This window comes from Trichosurus vulpecula, chromosome 1, assembly GCF_011100635.1.
Source record: "Trichosurus vulpecula isolate mTriVul1 chromosome 1, mTriVul1.pri, whole genome shotgun sequence".
In the NCBI taxonomy this organism is placed as follows: Eukaryota; Metazoa; Chordata; class Mammalia; order Diprotodontia; family Phalangeridae; genus Trichosurus; species Trichosurus vulpecula.
The window spans coordinates 225549125-225575524 of NC_050573.1; the positions used below are offsets into that span (position 1 = coordinate 225549125).

The 26400-nt window shown below is 37.2% G+C and overlaps 1 protein-coding gene across 2 annotated transcripts in view; it reads left to right on the plus strand.

The window, feature by feature from the left end:
* SPIRE1 (spire type actin nucleation factor 1) overlaps positions 1-26400 on the plus strand; it is a 263983-nt gene that overhangs the window by 160951 nt on the left and 76632 nt on the right. For both annotated transcript variants that reach the window (XM_036760909.1, XM_036760915.1), the window contains exon 5: positions 25616-25693. In XM_036760909.1, the coding sequence (XP_036616804.1) occupies positions 25616-25693 (78 nt within the window). The remainder of the gene's footprint in view (positions 1-25615; positions 25694-26400) is intronic.

A 26400-nucleotide genomic window follows, 5' to 3' on the forward strand; every position in this document is an offset into this window, starting at 1 on the left:
CTTTTGTGGGGGAAAATCTTGAGAACTTGGAATTTTCTGATCTATTCTACCATCTTCCCAGAATCCTCTCAGGAAATATAATTCTTAAATAACCCAGTCAATTTGCTATTTGGAATTTCTAAATTCTTTGCAGGAAGTACTCCTTAGAAGCATGATCATGATCAGATACAATCTCTGCTGACCTCTAGGGGGGATGGGTTTCTTTGTCTTTCCAGATCATGTAGTTGAGAAAACAGATGCTACCAGACTGTTGAACTGCAATTTCCTAATTGCCTCCCATTGCCGGTGTTCCTTCTGTGCATTAGTGAAGAAATTCTGGGTCTTGCATGTAGTTGGCAGCATTTTAGCATTTTTAAGTTTTCAAGGTGTTGTTATCTTGTCTGATTCAAATCACAATACATAGTTACCAGAGAAGCAACAATATCTGTTTGGTTTATCAAAGTTGGGGGGGGGCAGTTACAACAGCCTGCCCAGAGTCTCAACATTCCTTCCATGAGTGATCCCCGCCTTGATACTTTCTTGAAGGATATCTAGGCTCCTTTTCTGATCATGGCTTTCAGGTACTCCAGTAATTTTTAAGTTATCTTTCGTGGATCTATTTGTTATTTTTCTAGTGAGATATTTCACATTGTCTTCTATTATTCATTCTTTCAGTTTTATTTTATTGTTTCTTGATTTCTCATAAAGTCATTAGCTTCCATTTGCTCCATTCTAATTTTTAAGTAATTATTTTCTTCAGTGAGCTTTTGGACCTCCTTTTCCATTTGGCCAATTTTGCATTTTAAGGAGTTCTTCTCTTCAGTGGATTTTTGTGCCTCTTTTACCATTTGACCTATTCTGTTTTTTTAGGTGTTATTTTCTTTAGTATTTTATGATCTAAGGAGAGGTGTGTTTACTCCTCTCCTGGTCTGTGCTCTAGTCTGTGTGTGATCACAAGCACTCTTTTCTGCCCTAGAACTGTGAGGAGGGTCTCCCCTCCACTGTGGCCACAAGCTCTGCTATAATAATGTTCCTTCTCACCATGGGACTGCCAGCCAAGGCTGTGGCACAGGTCTGAGTATGGACAAAGCAACAGAGTGCTAGCAAAAAGACCCTTATAATCTTCTTCTGACCAGTCGTTCAACCCCCTTCCCGTGTGACAATGAGCCACTTCCAGACTTTTTACCACTCTAACTCACTGAATTTTAAAAAACACTCTTTTTCCTTTTTTGTTTCTTCAGAGAATGATCATGTCTATGTTGGCAAATAAATGTCTGAAGAGAAGATTCGGCATTTTTTTATAGAAGTTATTGTATAGAAATTCTTTTTACCTTTATTCTATATAAGGTATATAGTCTATATACCTTTATACCTTATTCTAATGTTTCCCTAGATATTTATCAGGAACACCTCTCCAGTAAAAGTTGCAAGTGAAGTTTGAAGCAGTGGTCAATATAGTGTTGGAAATATTTTCACCACAATAAACATTTTTCCCTAGTTGGCACATAAAATATTTTGAAGTGAAAATAAGATCATTCATAGCATTTCATAAAGCATTTAGGAAATAAAATGTGTTGATAAAGTCCTTGAGAGGTCTTATTCTTTTAGTATGTCCACAAATTGTCTTATTTAATATTGAATTTACATGAATGATATATAGGGACTCTGAAATCTGAAACAAATATGAAACCATTGTCGTATTTATTTTAAAATTTACTGATTAAAAAAAATTTGCTGATGAAAGAGTCCTTGACACACGGGTCTTAACATTAAAGCTCCATTTCAGTGGTTTATAGAATGGTTCTTGGCTTTTTGAAAGGCACGCCAATAGACCATGAGCTCTTATATGTTCTAGAAAGGGTTTTAGTACTAATGAGCATGGCAGTGGAGTACATTTTTGTCCTTTGAGACCACAGATATTTTCAGAGAGACACATCACCAGACTGGTGGGAATGTGATAAAATTTTTTTTTTTGGCCATGGCAGCCCTCAGAGATCATCTGCTAAGTAACAGAAGGGTTATGATCTTCATCGTTGCTCACCACATTACAGACCCTCAGTGTATAGAAATATATTGTTGTTCAGTCATTTCAGTTGTGTCTGACTCCTCATGACCCTGTTTGGGGTTTTCTTGCCAGGAGGGGTTTGCCATTTCCTTCTCCAGCTCATTTTACAGAGGAGGGACTAGGGCAAACAGGGTTAAGTGACTTGCCTGTGATCACACAGCTAATAAGTGTCTGAGGCCAGATTTGAACTCAGGTCTTCATAATTCCAAGCCTGATGCTTTATCCAGTATGCCACCTAGCCGCCCCTAAAAATATGTATGATATCTATTTTAAAGGAAATGTTAGGTAATTACTATAATGGAAAGAATGCTGATCTTGAAGATCTGGAGACTTGCCTTCTAATCTTCAGTCTACTGCTAACTTGAGTAAGTCAGTGACCTCTCTGGGCATCAGTTTCCTCATATGTAAAATGTTCTAATTGAACATAAACATGTTTTAAAATTCTTGCCAGTTGAAACATTCTCAGAGTTTGTCTTATGGATCCAATTTTATTTTTGTTTCATTGGAATTCACTAAAGTTTCCTACCAGATACCAACTCTAAAGATTTCTTACATTGTTACTTTGTGAATGTTGTTTCTAAATAGTTTTCATCTTTTGTATAGGTATTTGGTCAATATGTAATATCTTTCTCTAGAAACACGTGACTGACGTTTTAAGAAGTGACTGAAGAAGCTAGGATCAATAGCAATTTTTTACTAATATTAATAACGTCTTTGAATCTACATGAGTGAGGAATATGGTACTATTGATGAAATGTCATAGACTATTCTCTATCAAAATTTGTTGGATAGTTTTGTCTTAAATCACAATTGCTGAAATGAAGCTACTATTTATGTACTGAGGGTAGAGTCTATGCAAAGTGCCTTGTTTACATGATTTTGTTGTAGATAAGTGAGAGCTCAATAAATAACTCATTAGCTAAGTTGGAAGACTTATTGCTTATCATAGCATCCTCATCTTTCCTTCCAGAATTGTAATGTTAATGGATTCTAGGCTCCTTTTGTATGAACTTTATAGGCGTCTTCTGACAGTTCTGTTTAATTGAGAAACTAATGTTCCCAAGCACAATTGGGGTCTTTCTCCCTGTTAGACTGTAAGTTCCTTGAGGGCAGGGACTGACTTTTGTCTTCATTTGTATCCCTAATACTTAGTCCAGTGAGTGCCTGTTAGGTGCTTCATAAATGCTATTTGGATTATTGACTGATTTCCTTGGTTATTACAGTACTTGAAAAATAATGAAGTTAAATCACTGCTGAACATTCTGACTTCTTAATAAACATGTTCACATCATAGAATTGTAGTGTTTTAGAGCATATAAGAGTTCTCAAGAAGTAAGGAAAGAACTTTCAGCAAAGGCTCATTAAACAAATTTATATGATGCTTAAAGTTTTTCAAAGCTCATAGGATAAATTTTCTTATGTGATTCTCACAACAATCCTTTAAAGTAAAGAGTATTATTATCCTCACTTTAAAGATGAAGAAATAGAGGCTGAGGGACGTTAAGTGACTTAGTCAATGTCACACACCTAGGAAGTGTCTGAGGCAGAATTCCAGTGGTGGGATTCAAATGAATGAACAGAGCAGAGGCACTGGCCCTGTTGCTGATGTGGTGGGCACAGGCCTTGCCCCTGCTAATAACTGGTTTGGCATACCCTACCTAAAATTAGGTGAACTGATGTGAACCAGCTGAATCCCACCACTGCAGAATTCCAACAAAGTTCCTCCTTACTTTGTCTAGTACTCTGCCCTCTTACTCCTAGGAAGCCACCGTGCTTCCTTAGTGTGTACAAAGTTCAATGCCAAGCTCTCTGGCTACAAAGAAGATGTATGACGTGTACATGGTTTAGTACAGAGCACAGTAACTATGATGACCAGGAAAAATTTAATGTGGGATCTCAGGGACATAGATTTAGGGCTAGAATGGATCTTAGAACCCATGTAATCCAACCCCCATTTTAAAAGAGATGAAGATGAGGATAGATAGCTTGACAGCTCATGGGATGGCATGAAAATTGAAGATGGAATGCGTAGTTAGGGGAATTGTAAGCCAATTGGCATGAAATGTAGAGTACATGAAGGGAAGTTGGATGAAATAAATCTGGAATGGTAGGTTGGAGCTGTGTTATGGAGTTTTAAATGTCAGGCTGAGGAAACTGTCATCTATAAAATTAGAAGAGCTGGACTAGATCAATTCTTAAGCATTTTAGTATTATGGATCTCTTTAGCCTTCTGATGAAGCCTATTGGACCCAGCTCATTCAAGGCACAGGAGGTCAGCAAATGAAAATGCTTGGAATCTGGAGATGGAGTGCTTTGTATGAGGAACAGAAAGGAGTCTAGTGCCACTCAGTTGCAGAGTATGTAGAAGTTTATCTGATCCTAAAGACAGTAGGGAACTACTGGAATTTACTAGGTTAGGGGAGTGACAGTCAGACTTATGTTTTAGAAAAGTCATTTTAGGGAAGCCAAGATGGTGAATAAAAGGCAGAGACTCACCTGAGCTCTCCCAAATTCCCTTCCAAACAACTTTGAGTAACACCTCAAAATGAATTCTGGAGTGGCAGAACCCACAAAAGGAGAAAGTGAAACAATTTTCCAGCCCAAGACAACTTGGAAGGTCAGCAGGAAAGGTCTGTCATGCAGAGGTAAGAGTGGAGCTCCCCCTGCACCAGTGAAGGCAGAAGAACTTGGGGCAACTGAGTCAGCTTTGGTAACAGTGACTTCTGGAGCTCTCAGCCCACAGATGGTAAGGGGATCAGACAGCTGGTTAGAGGGATATTATAGGGGTCCCTTTGTTGGCACTGGGTGCAGGACTCTGTAGTATTGCCTGTCTGCAGATCTGAGTTACAGTCTCCCAGGGTGATGAGGAGTACTAGCACACTAGAGCTTGTGGCCACAAGGGAGCCAGGACCCTGGTCACAATTCAAGGGTAGAAAAAGAGTTTATTGTTGCTCATAGACCAGAGCAAAGGCTAGGAGAGCAGTGATCATACCTCTCAGATCATACCACCTTGGAAGAACTGAAAACTTATAGACCCCCAGAACTAGCTCTGAGAATAGCAGCAAGAAAGTATTAAAGCTTGGGATAATGTCCCTGCTTCCCCTCAGAGCAGAGCTCCACTTTAACATAGAGTTAAAAGTCAAGAAATAGGCTGGGAGAATGAGCAGACAACAAAAAAGGAATCTAACCATAGAAAATTAATATGGTGACTGGGAAGACCAAAATGCAAACTCAGAAGGAGAAAACAAAGTCAAAATTGCTACATCTAAAGCCTCAAAGAAAAAAGTGTAAATTGGTCTCAGGGACAAAAAGAATACCTAGAGGAGCACTCAAAACAGATTTTAAAAATCAAATAAGAGAGGTAGAAGAAAAGTTGGGAAAAGAAATGATCAAGAAAGTCATGAAAAAAGTCAACAGCTTGGTAAAGGAGGCGCGTGCGCACGCGCACACACACACACACACACACACACACACCCTGAAAAAAATAACACCTTAAAAAACAGAATAGGCCAAATGGTAAAAGAGGCACAAAAATCCACTGAAGAGGAAAACTCCTTAAAAAAGCAAAATTGGCCAAATGGGAAAAGGGGTACAAAAGCTTACTGAAGAAAAAAATAGAATTGGGCAAGTGGAAGCTAATGACTCCATGAGACATCAGCAAACAATAAAACCAAATCAAAAGAAGGAAAAATGGAAGAAAATGTGAAATAACTCATTGGAAAAATAACTGACCTGGAAATAGATCCAGGAGAGATTATTTAAGAATTATTGAACTACCCGAAAGTCATGATCCGAAAAGAGAGCCTAGATGTCATTGCTCAAGAAATTATCAAGGAAAACTGCCATGATAGTCTAGGACCTGAGGGTAAAACAGAAATTGTAAGAATCTAGCATGCATTGCCTGAAAGAGATCCCAAAATGAAAACTCCCAGGAATATTATAACCAAATTTCAGAGGTCCCAGGTCAAAGAGAAAATACTGCAAGCAACCAGAAAGAAACAATTCAAATATTATGAAGCCACAGTCAGAACCTCACGAGATATAGCAACTTCCAGGTTAAAGGATTGGAGGGCTTTGGAATATGATATTCCAAAAAGCAAAGAAAAAAGCTGGGATTACAACCAAAAAGAACCTACCCACCAAAACTGAGTATAATCCTTCAGGGAGAGAAATGAACATTCAGTGAAATAGAAGATTTTCAAGCATTTCTGATGAAGAGACCAGAGCTGAAGAGAAAATTTGACTTTTAAACACAAGACTCAAGAGAAGCATAAAAAGGTAAAGAGGAAAGAGAAGTCAAAAAGGATTCAATAAAGTTAAACTCTTTACATTCCTGTATGGGAAGATGACACATGTGACTCTTAACAACTTTCTCATTATTAGGACAGTTAGAAAAGAATATACATAGAGAGGACATGGGTATGAGTTGAATAAGATTGATTAGAGAAATGTAAATTAAAACAATTCTGAGGTACTACCTCAGACCTATTAGATTACCTAATAGGATAGAAAAGGAAAATTACAAAATGTTGGAGGGGATGTGGGAAAATTGAGACACTATTGGTGAAGTTGTATACTGATTCATCCATTCTGGAGAGCAATTTGGAACTATACCCAATGGGCTATAAAACCATGTTTACATACCCTTTGATCCAGCAATACCACTACTCAGTCTGTATCCCAAAGAGACAAACAAAAAGGAAAAGGAGCTATATGTACAGAAATAGTTATAGCAGCTCTTTTTGTGGTTGCAAAGAATTAGAAGTTGAGGGGATGCCCATCAACTGGGGACTGGCTGAACAAGTTGTGGTATATGATTGTGATGGAATAGCATTGCATTATAAGAAATGATGAGCAAGATGCTCTTAGAAAAACTTGGAAAGATTTATATAAATTGATGCAAGGTGAAATGAGCAGAACCAGGAGAACATTGTACACAGTAACAGTGATATTGAACAATGATCAACTGCGAATGACTTAGTTATTCTCAGCAATACATTGATCCAAAACAGTTCTGAAGGACTTACGATGAAAAGGGTTGGTCCATCTCCAGAGAAAGAACTAATAGAGTCTGACTGCAGATCAAAGCATACTTTTTAAACTTTATTTTTCTTGGGGTTTTTTTTTGGTCTGTGTTTATCTTTCACAACATGACTAATATGGAAATATGTTTTTCATGACTTTACATGAATAAACTATATCCAATTGCCTGTCTTCTTAATGAGAGGGGAGAGAAAAGAAGGAGAGAGAATTTGGAACTTAGAATTTTAAAAAATGTTAAAAATTGTTTTTACATGTAATTGGGGAAAAATAAAATACTAAATAAATATTTTTTAAAAAAGGAAAATCATTTTGGTAGATGTGCAGTGTATGGATTAGAGGAGAGAAACTTTGGGTAGTGAGACCAGTTAGGAGGTTGTTGCAGTGGTTTAAGCCAGATGTAATGAAGGCCTGAACTAAGGTGCTGGCAGTGTGTATGGCAAAGGAATTGAAATTAAGAGATAATATGGAAGTAGAAACAAGATTCGACAAATGATTGGTTATATGTGGTAAGGAAGTGTGAGAAATGGCAGTATGGCCTGAGCTTTTGAACTGGGGTGATTGGAAGGATGGCTACCTTTGTCTTTTTAAAATTCAACTTTGGCAGCAATATTTATTGTTCCGTATAATTGCATTTATCTACTAAACATTTCTCTCAGTGCCTCATCATGATATGGAGGTAAACCTGGATTGTCAAAGTTTGTAACAATGAAGTGCAAGCTTTGGCAGGTCTTGCAAATGCAAAGACTACTAAGAGCCTAATTACAGACTATATCTAGGAGTGGGGAACCTGCGGCCTCAAGGCCATGTGTGGTACCCTAGGTCCTCAAGTGCAAACCTTTCACTGAATCCAAACTTCACAGAACAAATCCTTTTATTAAGGGTTAAAGGTTTTTTTAAAAATATGCCATTTGTCTGGAGAGCAACTTAACTTAGTTTTGGAAAGGGTTGACACTGGGTTGGTTGCAGAATGATGAAATTTTTGACCATAGAAACTCTTAAGTATCTACTAATTTGTAAAGGAATTGTAGTCTGTGTCATTGGAGGGACTTTCCATGCATATCCATCATACATTCTTGAGGAGGTATTTAAGTGTATAAACCAAGAGTGAGGGTGCCACACAAAGCCTCTGGACTTGCACAAACTGGATCTGATCCTGGGGGCTGACCCTAAGAGGGTAATTTTTTTTCTTTTAGTCTTATCAGTCTCATTTGGAATTGCAAGAAAATTTCCTAATATACCTGTGGCTATATCTCTTGTCTAGGTGTCACAAGGTATGAGCAAAAGGTCCGTACCTCTTGTGAAGGTATTCAAGGTACTAAGTGCTGGGAAGACTACTGATCCTAGGATCCCTCAATGACTACCTTGCCTGTAAGGCACCCAGTCCTTGTATATACATGTTATCTCCCCATTTGGAATGTAAGTTTTTGTATTCCCACCTTCCAGCATAGTATATAGCATATGATAGCTGCTTAAGAAGCCCTTAAGTCTGTCTTGGTTGAGAACAGCCTTTGGAAGCACCAAGAAAAATACTCAGTGGAATGGTTCATTCATCTCAGAATTAGAGAGTTAAAGCAGTCTGCTTGCAGAATTCAGGGGACTATTGGACTTACAGTTTAAAGGGACCTTAATTAGCTAGGATAAGCCTTTCATTTCACAGATGAGAAACTGAGGTCCTCATTTATTAAGTGACTCATTCATTTACACAAAGTTAGTTAAGTGGCAAAGATGGGATTTGAATCCAGCATTTCTGACCCTAAATCTAGTATTCTTTCCAGGATAGCACACTCTTTTGAAAGTTTAATAAAAGCCGTATAGTCTTTTCAAGCAACCTAGTTTGGCTACTTGCCCGTTGTGTGTCTTTTGGGGTTAATAAGAATTTTTTGTGGCTTGTCTCTTGAATTGAGAGCTTTGCTATATTGTTATTTATTGCAGCCACAGAGTGAGTTTAGCCTTCCCACAGACAGACTTGTTTCTTCTTTCTGATAAAGATGGGTAATTCTCCTCATTTTATGATTCATGGAAATGGAGCTCCTTTGTAATAGTTTTGGTTTGTTTTAAACACTAGATGTTTAGTGGTTGTACTTGTACCTGGTATCAAGAAAGACCTGGCTTTGGATCACAGCTCTTTGACTCACTAGCTATGTGACCTTTGGCTAGTCACTTGATGAGCCTAATGAATTAATCTGTCAAACATTGATGATGATACTTAGGATCATTTAGAGCTGGAAGGAATATTAGAGGACATTGAGTCCAACCTCCTCATTTTAAAGATAAAATGATGATACTGGGACCCGGAAAAAAATGAAAAAACTTGCCCAAGGTCACACAGTAATCAGAACAATCAAAATCTAAATTCAGGGCAGCTAGCTCTGTGACCCTGGTGAGTCACCTGTTAGCTATTATTATTTTTCTCAGCAGGTACCATACTGCCCCTCACAGGATTATTGTGAGGAAAGTGCTTTTTAAGCTAACTTAAAGTGCTATATAAATGTGAATTATTATTATTATTATTATTAATTGAGAAGACTAGATGGCCTAGATATAGAAGGGTTTAGAATGGTAAAAATTAGTCTCCATCTTTGGAATTAATTCATGCCTAATGCCTGCTAGATAGATGCTGAAAGGCCTTACTTATTTGAATGAGGGCCATCCTCAAGAGATATAGGAGTATCCCTTCATTGGTAGAATTACTGGGGGCTCTCCTTTCTTTCTCATGGTTCTCTCATTTTTCCTTCTATATCCCATTATTTGCTTCTACATTTTTCTCTTTTTTTTTCTCCTCCTCACATTTTTTTTCTTTTCTTTCTCCCATGGTGGACCTCATCCATTTCCTTAGGTTCAAGGATCACTCTTCTGAAAATTATCTTTAAATCTACATCTCTATCTCTTCTGAACTCTGGACCTTACTGGTTTGAAGTAATATCTGTTTATTCTAAAAGTATTTCAGCAGGTTTTTGACCTGTTTATGTGTGCTCTGGGTCTGGTTGCACTTTAACTCATACTCATACCCCAAATCACTGGTCATGGTAAGAAAGTGGCAGTATTCCTTACTCCCCATTGCTAAAATCCAAACTCTTCTCTAACCTTCATGCAGCAATCTCTCCTCTTTTCAGGTTCATATCATCTGTATATATCACCCAGTGAAGGTTCTGATGGCTTTTTTTCTACCACCGCCTAGGACATTCTTCTTTCTTCAATGAATTTAATGCCTGGTTCACAGTCTTTCTCTTCTTCACAATCCTTGCCCTCATGCTAGGGAATTTCAGCATACATATTGATAATCTCTCAAACACCCTAACTTCCGTGTTCCTCAACTTACTCATTTCTATTCTTCCACTGCATTTTACCAACCACAGAGATGGCCATACCCTTAATCTTGCTATCACCCACAAGTATTCCACTTTTATGTTAAGATTTCCGAATTTCTTTATTTGATCATACTCTGTTGTTATTCTCCCTTTCCCTCTGCCCTGTAACCCCAAACCATATTTTTCATTCTCACCATGACCTCCTATCCCCCAGTCCTTCAGTGCTTTACTGGGCCATCACCCCTGCATTAGCTACCTTCTTGTCTTATTCCTTTCTTGATCCCTTAGTGAACCAATCCAACTCTACATTGTACTATTCTCTTGAATCTTTTACTCCTTTTCCTATTGCCAATCTTGGTAATCTATTTCCTGTGGATACAATTATCGTCTCTAAGTAAATGATTCTCATATCTGTTTATCCAACCCAAACCTCTCTTCTGACCTCTAGTCTAAACATAGATATCCCCCAGCCCTCTCTCACTCAAATAAAAGTCAACTGCATCATGTCATCATTTCCCTGATGCCATGGTCCTCTTTCGAAAACAAAGGGCAAACACAACCTGTGAGTAGCCTAGGTGCCTGAGTGGGAACCCAGCTAGTTGGGTATCTCAGCTCAGCCTCTCCCTCTCCCTCTTCCTCTCCTTTCCTCTCCAAACGGAGGTGAATTTTGATGGATAGAAGCTGGCCACTTAACTTGGGGTTTACTAGCTAGATATCTTTCTTCCTTCCTTCCTTCCTTCCTTCCTTCCTTCCTTCCTTCCTCTCTCTCTCTCTCTCTCTCTCTCTCTCTCTCTCTCTCTCTCTCCCCCCCTTTCTCTCTCTCCCTCTCTCTCTCCCCCCGCCCCGCGCCACACACACACACACACACACACTCCTCATTTCTAATCTATTGCCACAACCTGTCAGTTTCCTCTTTGAAATGTTTCTCTAATATACACCCTTTTCTCTTCTGACATTGCCACCACTCTGGTACAAGTCCTCATTACCTCTTTCAATACCCTGATGATGAGTCTACCTGCTTCAAGTCTCTCCCCATTCCAGTCCATCCTTCATTCAGCTACCAAAGTAATTTTCCTAACCTGCAGCTCTTACCATCTCATCCTGCTACTCAGTAAATTACAATGACTCCCTGTTGCCCCAAGATGAAATACAAAGTATTCTGTTTGGCATTCAGAGCCCTTCACACCCTATCCCTCTCTTACCATTAGAATCCTCTTATGCCCTGCTCCGCTCTTTAAGATGTATTCTTTGATCCATTGACACTGGCCTCCTTGCTGTTTCATGAATAGGATTCTCCATTTCTTGGCTTTGGGCATTTTCTCTGACTGTCCCCCATGCCTGGAATTCTCTAGCTTCCCTGGTTTCCTTTTAAGTCCCAACTAAAATTCCATCTTTTAAAGGAAGCCTTTCCCAACCCCTCTTAATTATAGTGTCATCTTTCTTAATTATTTCCATATCTATGCTGTACATAGCTTCTTTTGACATATTTTTGTTGCCTCCCCATTAGATTGTGAGCTTCTTGAGGACAAGGACTGTCTTTTGCCTCTTTGTATCCCCAGGGCTTAGCACAATGCCTAGCACATAGCAAGTACTTAATAAATGTTTATTTATTGATTGATCCTTGATAGCTTCACCTTTCTTTTGGTTCTTATTATGGCAGTGGGCTACTGTGCATGCTGCTTTACACAGGTACTGAAATGTTTTTATATTTTTTGTCAAATACTGTGGGAGAATATGTTCATTCGTGATGGATGCAGCTGATACCAGCTTTTAAAAATTATTTTGTTTTGGTATTAATTAGTCTGCTAGTCAGCTTCTTGATTTCAAGCTTAAAAAGGACCTTTTGGAATTCCAATCTAAGTATATTTGTCATCTACTTCATTATTAGTGTAATTTCTGGCATTTGCTTTATATTCTTTGGATTTTAATACTTTCTTGATTTCATAGACTATTTCATTTAATCTGGACTTAGAAATGTAGTTATTTATTAAGATTTCCTTGCACTGAATAACCTTTGAGCTGAGGGTTGTGTTGACAAAAAGCATTATAAAACCCTTTTCTAATATTATAAGATGTTTCCATTGTTGTTAGACACCCTCTCTGTTAGTCTAATTATTATGTTACCATATTTAAGTAGGCTATCAGTTTCAGAATTACAGAATTTCTTTTTTCTAGCCAGAAGGCCAAAAGGATAAAGAAAAATGTGTTATTCGACTCTAGTGTTCAGCAAGTAGTAAATTCTTGAGGGGAATTTTACTTCAGGTCAGCATAAAAAACGTGGTGGTTTCATAATGTAAACATCCACTTAAGGACAGAACCAAACCAAATTCTTGTGAACTTATACTTAAAATGTACATATTATTTAACTATAAAATTATATCTGATTGGTTGATTATTAGTAATGAAGAGCCATAATTTTATTGTTTATGATATTCCTACTCTCCTTCTGAATTTAGTACTTTTAGCTGTTTACTTTTTAAGTGACCACTCAGGTATTTTCTAGGTTATTGGCTCTGGAGTTAGAGGACATCGATTCACATTCTGACTGTGATGCTTATTGCCTGTGTGACCATGGAAAAGTCACAATCTCCTCAGGCCTTTGTTTTCACATCTCTAAAATGAGGTGGTTGGAATAAATGGCCTGTGAGGTCTTCTTTGGTTCTAGATCTATAATCTTATGATCCTGCTTATACTTCACATTTCTTTGATTGCATCCTTTGTGGTTTGGCTGACCAAGTTTATTGAGTACCTTTATTTATCAGCTACCCATATTGAGTTACACTTAAGGAAGATTTGATTTAAATTTCCTATCAAGAAGGGGCAGTTTATCCTATGATCTCATTGATACTGTTATTTTCTCCATGGGCACAAATTGTAACTCATTTGTATCATCTTATCCTGTATGATTTTTGTCCTTATCCTTGACATTCTTGTGCATTTTTCTGGTAGATCTTCCGTGAAGTATCTGCCTACTCTTCTGGAAGCCTTTATGTAGGCCTTTTTACATTTTATTAGTACCAGTGCAGCTCTTTCTTACTGTCCTTTGCTTCAGCCTACTTGGCACCTAACCTACATCTCTCCATTGATCTTTGAGTCACCCACAATGTTCATCCTTTTGAGATTTTGATTTTTTTTATTTAAACCATAGTTTAATTGAATAACATTTGTGTTAACAAGACAGGGTTTTGAGACTAGGGGTTATTAAGAATACTGTCCAGTTTCCCAGACATAGTCAGTGCTTGGCCAGATTACATTTAGTTCTGCCCATGTTTATCTGAGGACCTTTGCTCATTGGCTATCTAGATTTCTTTACAATTAGGATATCCAAACTCTAATTAGGAAAGTTCAATTTGATTATTTTGTTTCTATAAGTATCTGCTATAAATTTAACATAGAAGACCTTCATAACTGAGAGGCAAGTGGTACATTCCATTTTTAGTATAATATGGCATTTTAAATTTTGCAGTACTCTTGGTAGACATTATCACATTTTACCATTCTACATTAATGAAGTGATGCACTATAATTTTTCTGACTAATTTTATAGCTCACAGGAAAAAATGATTTATTTTATTTATGGAAGCATTAACTTCACAAAATGTACCATACATGAATTTACAAAAAAATCATGGCTAAATTTTAGGAATTAAAAAAAAACTCCATTTGGACAGTTATCACCAATAAACTCAGACATTTCAATTATCTTTTTTAGGTAAACAATTACTATTATTATCATCAAGGCAATGTGTATTCAACTATTTCTGCTAATGCTAAAATTGCTTTTCTTTCAAATAAATAGGTCTCAAAGCTTAGAATTTTTAGTTATTTAGTAAAATTTTACCTTTCTTGTTTATTTGTAGCCTATAAAAGAACATTGACCTTTCCTGCTTTTTTTCTGCCCTCATATTATTTTTAAATTTAGATAGAATTAGTACAAATAAGGAAAGCAATTTCCCCCTCTGGCTGTAAGGAAAAGAAGCAATTGTTATTAAAAGATGTACCTTCACTTGTGTAGAGCTTAAGTAACTTCAGCTGGTTTGACCTTATTTAAAACTTTTGAATCAGCAAACTTAAATTTCCTGAATGATTCACTTTCATCCCTGCAATTTATTAAAGTAGATAATTATGGAGGAATGGTTTTTTCATGCCTTAAGTCTTAACCAAACTTATCTGAGCATTGAGATATAACTTATGTATTAGGACTTAAGTTCCTTAGGAGTATAGATTCTCATTCTCTCTCTCTCTCTCTCTCTCTCTCTCTCTCTCTCTCTCTCTCTCTCTCTCCCTCCCTCCCTCCTTGCCTCTCTCTTTTTCTCTCTCTCTCTCACTCTTCCCCCCCCTTCCTCTCTTTCCTCCCTCCCCCCCCAACAATTTCATTTTTCTCTTTATATCCCTAGTGCCTAGCACATGGCAGGCACTTAATGAATGTTTATTGATTTGTAAAGACAGTAGGTTGCCTTTTGTAGCCTAGATCTAAAACTTTTCTAGGGACTCAAACTAAAATGCATTATCTGAAATATTACTTAATTAGAAATAATGAGATTTCTTTCATGATTAATACTATCTTTATATAACACACACACACACACACACACACATAATTTTTAAAAACTTCCTCTACTTGTGTCCTTTTTTGGATGTCTTATCCAAAAACATAGCTGGAGAGAACCTAGCTATGCAATCAGAATGTAGACTCCAGCTTTATCCTCTCAAGCTGGAAAGATTTAAAGCAGACTTAAAGATTTGAATGTATATCTTCCAAGGACCAGCCTAGCTAAGTTTAAGGAGATTTATCGCCAAAAGTTTGGAAGCCAGGTGATTTTTTTTTATTTTTTTGCTATAGTAAACCATTAAGATCAAGGGAGGTTGTGATTAGCCCCGCAGTGATGAAATCACAGATACTTGAAGTATTGAAGCACATTCCAGTATTATAATAATTGTTATATAGGGCTTCGCAAAACTTTTTTGTTTTAAACAGTGGTTCTGATACTTGGAAAGGTTTTAAACTGTTGAAGGGTTTGTGGTAGGGCAGAGTTTGAATGTAGTCAATAATATGTTATCTGCAGTAGAAATTATCTAATGATCATTATTTTTGTTTTGCCTAGTCTTTCTTTGCCTAGCATTTTTATGGATAATTTAAATTCTAAAGAGTTGGTTATTTGGTTGTTAAGTATTTCTTTGTTGACTAAAACTGGAAGTCTTGCAACCCATTCTCTTACCGATCACTTGCCAAAACCAGCAGCATGTCCTAAGTTCATTGTTGTTATAAGAGTTTGAAATCAAATTGAGTCATTGATATCTGTTCTGAATATAGGCTATTACTTAAAATCACTGAACAGCCTCAAGTGGATAAAACCTTCAAAGAGTTCTCTCATTTAAATATTTAAAATATATCTTTTACTAGACTATTCCTCCATGAATTGTCAAACTATATTATCAAAGTCAGATAGAAATCTTTTCTTGTTGCCAGACTGGATTTAGGTCCTGCCAATCTTGCAAATTCATCACTTGTAAAACAAAGTGTTTACCACCAGATGTCTGTAAGAATGCCATTTGTTGAATTTTAATTAGATCATCTGTTATTCTGAATTTTCTAGGGCCTCTTTCAGTCTTCATTTAGTCTCTTCTCTGAATTACTGGTCTCATTGTAAATGTTGGTGCCTTTAAAGGAATGCTTTGATTTTTTTTTTCATCTCATTAAAAACAACTGATTCTAGGCTCACTCTTTTTTGCTTTTAGTCATATCTGCTACAGTGATTCTGAGTGGGTTTAAGATATAATCTGTGAACATTTTTAGCTCTAAAATTATATGATTATTTGATGATTGTTTTATTGTGGTGTAGCTTGTTGACTAGAAAGGGAAAAGAAGTGAGGATGAGTAAAGGAAAAAAAAATATTCTCTTTCCGTTAGGTACAAGGAAGATCTTGCCCACCCTGCTAAAGGGAAGCAGAATTCTTCCCATAACTCCTGTCATACTATGCCCTTTTCTTATGATTAATTGATTGAGAGAGACCAGGAAAATGTCTGTTTCCAGAACAAGTAGGAGGCTATTACAATATTTTAGGGGAGAGACAATGAGATTTTGAACTAAGGTGGTAGCTACATGATTGAAAAGGAGGTAGAATTAAGAGATGCTGTAGAATTAGAACAATATGGACAGACAGTTACAGGGGATGTAATTGCTGTCTATTTTTCTGGTAGAATATTTAAATTTGTATCAAATTTAGCTAGATAGTAACTTTATGGTTTATAATTTTAATATTTTTGAGCCCTTTAATATAGATATGATTTTTTATTTATATTTTATTATATATTTAAAATTTTTATTCTATCCAAGAAATGCATATTATAAAGAAGTTTTGGGCAAATGCAAATTGTACCCTTGAATCAGGTAATACTTCTATAGCCAATAAAAAGATCTATGAATATTCATTTATTAGTCTAGCATTTTAGAGGTAGCGTGACATAGAAGATAGAGAGACAGCTTCAGAATCATGTAGACCTTGGCCAGCTAGGTGGCTCAGTGAGTCAGGAAGACCTGAGTTTGAATCTGGCCTCAGACACTTGACACACTTACTAGCTGTGTGACCTTGGGCAAGTCACTTAACCCCAATTGCCCTGCCTTCCCCCCCTCCCAAAAAAAAGAATCATGAAGATCTTGGTTTAAGTCCCATCTCTGATGTGTACTGGCCCTGTGACCCTGGACAAGTCACTTAAGCACCCAGTGCTCCAGGCAACTCTCCAGGAATAAGTTGTAGAGAAGGCGCAGACCTATATTAGTAGAGGAAGTTTGGGGATTTTGTTGACTGCGTGATGTATATGAGTTAGCCTTGTGATATGGCAGCCAAATAAGCTAATACAATCTTAGTGTATATTCAATGGAGAGGTAGAGTGTCCAGGAATAAAGAATGAGTCATTTTATACTCTGTCTTGGTCAGACCATCTGGAATAGTGTGTTTAGTACTACAGTTTAGGAAAGACATTGATAAGCTGAATAGAATCCAGAGAAAATCAACCAGGCTAGTAAAGGACCTCAAGTCCATGTTATATGAGGATTGATTGAAGGAATCAAGGATGGAAATGCTTAATCTTGCAAGAGAAAAGCTTTGGGGAAGGAGAACAAGCTAGCTATTCTCAAATGTTAGTGGAAAATCTTTTGTTCCATTTAACTCCAAAGGCTAGAATCAAAAAGTTGTAAAGAAGCAAACTTAGACCTGCTATTGGGAAAAACCTACTACATACTAGAGGTATTAAAATATTGAATGGACTCCAAGGGATTGCTAGCAGTTCTCCTTTACTTGACGTTTACAAGAAAAGAATGACCTCTTGTAAAGTATGTTGTAGAATGGACATTCTCCTTTAAACCTTCTATATTTTCCCATTTGTGTTGAAAGAACCATTATTGACCCTCCAGTCACCCAGGTTTGCAACCTTAAAGCATCCTTTATTTCCTTTCACCACTCCCTCCACTTAACTTACAAGATCCAATCTGTTTCCATATTCTATGGATTCTTCTTTCACAGCATCTCTCATTTCTACCTCCTTTTCTCTCACATAGCCACAAACTTAGTTCAAAATATCGTTACCTCTCACCTAGAATATTGTAATAGCCTCCTACTTGATCTGGAAACAGATATTTTCCTGGTCTCTCTCAATCAGTTGATCAGCAAGTGTTTGTTAAATGCCTTGAGCTAGGACTGTGCTAGGTACAAAGGGTGTAGAAGGGGGTGACCTCTGTGGTCCTTTCTAACCAACACAGAATTTCTGTGAGTCTGGGTAGCTTTTTTTTCCCCTTCTTTTTGTTTTGTTCCAAAGGGACAGCTCACATATCGTTTTCACCAATATAAATGAATTCAAATTGCTCTGAACAATTTATTTGCACAAGTAATTTTTAAAAGATTCTAGTAAGCAAAAACTTTGGCACACAAAGAAATTATAATTACTAGTTGGAGGATGTGTCTGAAAAATAGACAGTGAATTGCCATGTGGTTTCTCCTAGATAGAACTTCTCACCATATTCCAAGCAGCTGTCATTTGCTTAGGCAAAAATCAACAATATCATGTTAGAAAGGCAAGGATATAATTGCTAGGATATAATTTTCCAGCATCAGGCCAATAACTCTGTAACTACTTTCCAAGACTGATTTAATTTTATTGCTGAGCAGAAGTCTGAGACTTCTAATCATGTGTATGAAGGTCTTTGTTTTGATTCAGTATGTTAAATTTAAAAAAAATATTTTCTTTTCATTCATTGGTGAGCTCAAATGAATCAGAATTATAATTATATGAAGGCCTAGTGGGACAGGGATTTTCTAGATATTTTCTTATTAATAACATTTTTTATGTTTTGTAAAGGGGTAAAAAAGTATTTATATTTGAAATTCACAAACCATTTTTATGACAAAGAAAACTTGACACTTGAAATAGCTTAGATCAGTAAGATTTATTTCCTTAATTTTTTCTTTTACTCAAAGGAATTCTAGGAGATGGGAAGAAAATCTTTCTTTACAATGGTAGAAGAATAGTTTATGTTTTCATTTTAGTTGTTTATGTTATCTGTGGTCCAGGGGGTCTGGATATGCATGGACCAGTAGTGTTCACAAGTTATTCACTTTTTGTCCTGTGCTTCGACTGAATTTCCTGGGTCTCTCCAGAAAATCTTTACCTTTACCTTCAATGCTCAAGCACTCAAGTTAATGCATTGAATCTGAGAAAGGCTTTATGTACCCCAACAAAAACTGTCTATACATAAAAAAATACATAACTGATTTGATAAATAGTCAAAATAGCCTTTTCCCGTTCTGGTGATCTTGCACTTTCCTAGGAACCTATGCAATCACCTCCAGACTTATATATCTCCTCTGGTTGAGAGATTGCCCTATGGAGTAGGGAAAGTTTTGGGGATTGCTTGGAGAAAGTTAGCCCTTGACTCCATTTGTCCCTAATTCTCACAGTCTCTGCCAATTCTAAAATTCTATGATTCAGGGCAAGGAAAATACATGTCCCCATCAAAATAATTATCAACAGTACCAGATTAAAAAAGATATTATAAATTCACTTAGAAATATATCTTTCCTCTGTTTTTTGTCCTCCAGCAAAACTGCTTCCATAAACTCTAACCTTTTATGCTTTCTGTTGTCCCGTTATGAACCTAAAAGACACTAAAGACCATTAGGTTTGATCATTGGTACAGTATAGGCATCTAAGAAATTTGTATGTCCTCACGATATTTTCGGGCACTAACAATGTTTCTGGGACGTCAATGCAAGTTATGCATCACTGGCTATTTATGTAAGGTTCTGTGGGAGCAGCATTTTGGGGTCTGTCAACAATGATGAAAATAGCATTTATATCACACTTTAGGGTTTCCAAAGTGACTTCCAAATGTTGTCCCATTTTATCCTCACAAAATCTGGGAAGAGAAGTATTACTATTATCCCCATTTTACAGATGAGGAAACTGAGGCAGACAGAGACTGGGTGACTTGGCCAAGATCAATAGCTTATTAAGTATCTGATGCTGCATTTGAGCTCAGGTCTTTTCAGAGTAGTCATGAATATTTTCATCATCCAGTTTTCATCAATTTAGAGCTCAATTTGTGAATATAGAAAAGCAGTATGGTTATTGGTTCATTTTTACCTAACTGATTTTCTCAAAACATATATATTTCACCCTTTTTATTTTTGTTGGTGGAATTTTGTTCATCTAGGTCAGCAGATCTCAAAGTGTGGTTCATGAACCACAGGATCCCTGAGCCCCTTTCAGGGGCTCCACAGGGTCAAAACTATTTGCACAGTAATAGTAATATGTTTTTTTGACCATTAAAATACTCCTCACACATCTGTGTGAAATTATATTTTCTTCATATACTTCAGCCAAAACAACATATTGCAACAGATTGAATGCAGGAGCAGATAGGAGTATCCAGCTGTCTTCTGCTAAGTAAGATTTTAAGGAATTTTTTTTAAAAAATATGTAAAACAGTACAACTCTTTTCACTAATTTTTTTGGGAAATATATTTTGTAAAATGTTATTTATTTTAATAGCTATTAGTTATTTTTAAATTAATACCCAAATATTTTTAAATTTGTCAGTTTTAATTTATAATATGGTAATTATTGATAGATATAACCCACATAAACAGAAGCATTTTTAGGTCCTCCGTAATTTTTAAGGGTATAAATTTGTCCTGAACCCCAAAAGTTTGTGAACCTCTGATATAAGGCAGACTTTTCCCATCTAAAGCTGAAGTCTGTTTTTCACCTTACAGAGTTTTTCCTTTCCCCCTCAACACCCACAAACATTCTTTAATGAAGAGGAATCACAAAAAGTTCTTTATTAGAAATAATAAGTTCTGATGTTATGGGGTTGGTAAGAATGTTTTTCTCTGGAGTCCTGCAAATTCAATCAAAAGGGCAAAAAGCAGTGGGGCGGGTGGGGGGAACTACCTAAAATATGCTACGCAAACTAACTAGATACCATAAATAATAGGCACAGTGTTGAAAAATAGCAGTAAAGATGTCCATAAATCCATAGAAGACAACAATCCAAGAAAGGAACCAGCAATTAATACCCAGGGCCTCAGATGCCTGAGAATAAATGCACAAAGTATGAGTAACAGGCAAAGTAAAATAAAGATTAACTAACATAAGGAGACAAATTTGACTTCAATTTCAATTTCACTGACAGTGGTGGGCTGAGATTGATGACCACAGTAAATGACTTTGGAAAGGTGGCCTTTTCGCAAATAGAACAATTTAGGCAGAAGGGAATCAGAAAGGTGGTATGTGTGTCATTGTATATTAAGAAAATACACTCATGAGGAAATTAAGGAATCAAAGGTTGGAAACATTTTGTTACAGCTCTAATGAAGCAATATTGTTATGTTATATGACAATAATGTTGCATTATATATGCAGTCTATCTGGACATAAAAGAAACAGATCGTAAGATTGAGATCATGATATAGTAGTGATGAGGAACTTCACATGTTTAGACAGTTCCCAGCTCTTTCCTGTCTCTGTGTCTCCATATGCCAAAAGCAAGGAAGGCAGGTAATAAATTCTTGATTTGCCTTAATGATAATGTCATTCTTCTGAAGGTAAAGAAAGCAACAAAGGGTTATCTCTAGTTTGGATTATTCTTTTAGCAATAAGGAAGAACTAGATGATAGGAAATTTAGTGAGAAGAGGCTACTCTTTCTTAAAATTTATGATAATAAAGGAAAACTAAGACTTCTGACCAAGACGGCTGCCTGAGTAGGAAGCAGACATCCCCTAATACCTACTCCCTGAAGTTCACATTAAACTGAATAATGATCAAGGAATCCATTCTAGTGATTCTTGACAGCTCAGTGGGTAAATACTTTTTGACTCATCCTTCTCCCTATAGTGGGAGCTAAGGGATTGCTCCATCATTGTAAAGCCCTTTTAGCAACAAGCACATGTATCTAACGAGGTGGCATGGGAGAGACAGGAAGACTTGAGTTCAAATTCAGGCTCAGACCCTTACTAGCTGTGGAACCTTGGGTAAGTCACTTAACACCTGCTTGCCTCAGTTTCTTTTTCTGCAAAATGGGAATAATAATAGCACCTACCTCCTAGGATTGTTAAGGATCAAATGAGATCATTTTAAATTGCTTTGCACAATGCCTGGCACTTAGTGCTGTATAAGTGTTAAAAACATGTATATTTGAAGTGTCCATCAGAGCTCAGTTAGTTTCATGGTACTGTACTCTAAGGTCCTTGATTGGTTGATAACTTTATTGATATGGACTTGTTAGTAGTGATAAAAATTCAGTTATCACATGAGAATATTTTATTGACAAAAATTACTTGAAAGCTATGAATCAAGATGACTTCCTGAAGTATTGACATAGAAACTTATATGGGTTGTTGTTCAGTCATTTCAATCATGTCCAACTCTTCATGACTGTATTTGGTGTTTGCTTGCAAAGATACTTGAATAGTTTGCCATTTCTTTCTCCAGCTCATTTTACATATGAGGAAACTGAGGCAAACAGGATTAAGTGACTTGCCCAGGGTCATACAGCTAGTAAGTGTCTGAAGCCAGATTTGAACTCAGGAAGCTGAGTCTTCCTTACTCTAGGCCTGACCCTGTATCCACTGTGTCACTTAGCTGTCCCAGAAACCTTATAGGTTATGATCAAAATCACAAGACTGAAAAAAGTTCTGCAGTTTTCTAGGCTATTCCTTTGACTTTAAGAGAAATTTCAAGCCATTTAAATATTGATTGTCATTTTCTAGAGACTGGAGAAGAAGTCATAGTTATGATTTCTTTGAAGAAATCAATGTGGGGGGGTGGAGCCAAGATGGTGGCTGGAAAACAGGGACTTGCTTAAGCTCTCCCCCAAATCCCTCCAAATACCTTTAAAAAGTGGCCCTGAACAAACTCTAGAGCTATAGAACCCAGGAAATAACAGGGGGAAACAAGTCTCCGGCCCAAGACAGCCTGGGAAGGGTCACTGGGAAGGGTCTATCGCACCTTGCTGGGAGCATGGCGCAGCCCAACATGGGCTGTGCCAGGGCTGACCAGACTCAGGGAGTCAGGTGGAACAGGTCTTAGGGCCCTGAATCATTGAGCTGTGGCAGTTACCAGACTTCTTAACTCAGAAACAACAAAGACAACAGAGCAGGTTTGTGGGAAAACTTCTGGATCTAGGTGAGAGAAGTGTGTGGTCTGGCCCCAGCCCTGGGGGGGCAGGGGTGGTGGCACAGTGGCAACAGCAGGAAGCTCCAGTAGCTCCTTCCAAAGCTCCAGTGCCAGCTGCTTTCAGAGCCACTGGCCCACATGGAAGGAGGAATCAAGTGGTGGATCAGAGCAGGAGTGCAGGGAGCACTTTGCTGGCGCAGAGGCAGCATTCTCTTGCTTGGCCCTGCTTGGATCTAGGTTGTGGTCCTGGTTGGTGGTTCTTGGGGGAAGAGGAGCGCTGGTGTGACAGAGCTTGCAATGAAGTAACTCTGAAAACAACAGTGCAAGGCCCCTAAAGCTTGGGACAAACTATTCTCCACACTAAAGGTAGACAAAAAGCTCAAGGGTCAAGTAGTTGGCTGGGAACATGAGCAGGCAGCACAAAAGGGCTCAGACTCAGACTACAGAATCTTTTTTTGGTGACAAAGAAGACCAAAACATACAGCCTGAAGAAGTCAACAAAGTCAAAGAGCCTACCTACATCAAAAGCCTCCAAGAAAAATATGAATTGGTCTCAGGCCATGGAAGAGCTCAAAAAGGATTTGGGAAAGCAAGTAAGAGAAGTAGAGGAAAAATTGGGAAGAGAAATGAGAGTGATGCAAGAAAATCATGAAAAACAAGTCAATGACTTGCTGAAGGAGACCCCCCCAAAATACTGAAGAAAATAACACCTTAATAAACAGACTAACCCAAATAGCAAAAGAGCACCAAAAAGCCAGTGAGAAGAAGAATGCCTTGAAAGGCAGAATTAGCCAAATGGAAAAGGAGGCCCAAAAGACCACTGAAGAAAATACTAGCTTAAAAATTAAAATGGAGCAAGTGGAAGCTACTGACTTTATGAGAAATCAAGAATATAAAACAGAACCAAAAGAATGAAAAAATGGAAGACAATTTAAAATATCTCATTGGAAAAAACACTGACCTGGAGAATAAATCCAGGAGAAACAGTTTAAAAATTACTGGACTGCCTGAAAGCCATGACCAAAAAAAGAGCCTAGATATCACCTTTCAAGAAATTATCAAGGAGAACTGTCCTGATATTCTAGAGCCAGAGGGTAAAATAGAAATTGAAAGAATCCACCTATTGCCTCTTGAAAAAGATCCCCAAAAGAAAACTCCTAGGAATATTGTAGCCAAATTCCAGAGTTCCCAGATCAAGAAGAAAATATTGCAAGCAGCCAGCAAGAAACAATTTGAGTATTGTGGAAATACAATCAAGACAACACAAGATCTAGCAGCTTCTACATTAAGGGATTGAAGGGCTTGGAATATGATATTCCAGAGGTCAATAGAGCTAGGATTAAAACCAAGAATCACCTACCCAGCAAAACTGAGTATAATACTCCAAGGCAAAATGTGGATTTTCAATAAAATAGAGGACTTTCAAGCTTTCTCAGTGAAAAGACCAGAGCTGAATAGAAAATTTGACTTTCAAACACAAGAATCAAGAGAAGCATGAAAAGGTAAACAGGAGAGAGAAATCTTAAGGGACTTACTAAAGTTACATGATTTTGTTTACATTCCTACATGGAAAGATGATATTTGTAACTCATGAGACCTTTCTCAGTATTAGGGTAGTTGAAGGGAATATACATATATATCTAGACAGAGGGCACAGAGTGAGTTGAACGTGAAGGGATGATATCTAAAAAAAAAGAAGAAGAATAACAATAAAATTAAGGGGTGAGAGAGGAATATATTGGGAGGAGAAAGGGAGAGATTGAATAGGGTAAATTATCTCACATAAAAGTGGCAAGAAAAAGCAGTTCTATTGGTAGGGAAGAGTGGGCAGCTGAAAGGGAATGAGCAAATCTTGCTCTCATCGGATTTGACTTGAGGAGGGAATATGATACACACTCAATTGGATATCTTAGCCTACAGGAAAGTTGGAGGGAAGGGGATAAGAGAGGGGGCATGACAGAAGGGAGGGCAGATTGGGGGAGGAGGTAATCAAAAGCAAATACTTTTGAAAAGTGACAGGGTCAAGGGAGAAAATTGAATAAAGGGAGACAGGATAGGATGGAGGGAAATATAGTTAGTCACAACATGACTATTATGGAAGTGTTTTGCATAAATGATACATGTGTGACCTGTGTTGAATTGCTTGCCTTCTCAAGGAGGGTGGGTGGGGAGGGAAGAAGGGAGAGAATTTGGAGGTCAAAGTTCTAAAAACAAATGCTTGAAAAAAAAAAGTTGTTTTTACATGCAACTAGGAAATCAGATACATAGGCAATGGGGTATAGAAGTGTATCTTGCCGTACAAGAAAGTAAGGGGAAGGGGGATTGGGGTAAGTGGGGTGATATGCCATCTTGGGGGTGGGGGGAGGGTAGAAATGGGGAGAAAATCTGTAACTCGAAATCTTGTGGAAATCAATGTTGAAAACCAAAAAATTAAATAATAAAAATTTAAAAAAAGAAATAAATAGATATTTTAATTTTTACAAAGTGGCTCAAATTTTCTTCAGTAGTTTTGCTTAACTCGTGTCTTTTTCTTTCTTAATTGACAGAATCTCAAGAAGATTCAGGAAATGGAAAAGAGTGATGAATCTAGTACAGACCTAGATGAGCTGAAAAATGCCGACTGGGTAAGATTCCTTTAAAATGATTATTTTTTCTATTCTGTTTATTTTTTAGGAAAGACCTGCTATGATTTAATTTCATGTTTTAAAGATTTTCTATGGTGGTAGTATGGTCTGACAATACTAGATGAACTCAGAATACTTTGATGCTCAGAAATATAACCACTACATTTTTAAAATTTAGTTTCCAGTTTTATAAAAGGATCTCAGTTTTTAGCCTTTTAAAAAAAACACATGCAGTCATTAAATAGCACAATAGTGCTACAGTGAAAGTCTGAGTTTAAGTTCTGTTTTTAGCATAACAAGAATTAAAAGTAGAATTTAAGCTAATATTCCCTAAGAATTAAGGAATTTGTTATTCAAGTCCCTGAAGTAAAGTTTTTCTTTCCCTCCTTTTTTTTTAGGAATCCAAATTGTGGAAATGTTGGTACTTTTTACTAATGTTAATGAATTGCTCACTTTTTTTTTTTTTACATATACCAATATTTTAGTAGTGTCAGTTAGGTACCATGAACCATGACTCTGCTAAGTGCTTTACAGTTATCTAATTTGATCTTCAAAAGAGCCCTGAGAGGTAGGTGTTGTTATCATCCCCTTTTTACAGATGAGGAAACCAAGGTAAACAATGGCTAAGTGATTGGCCTAGAGTCGGGAAGCTAATTCTTCTCTGAGGTCAGATTTGAACTCAAACCTTCCTGACTTCAGGTCTGGTT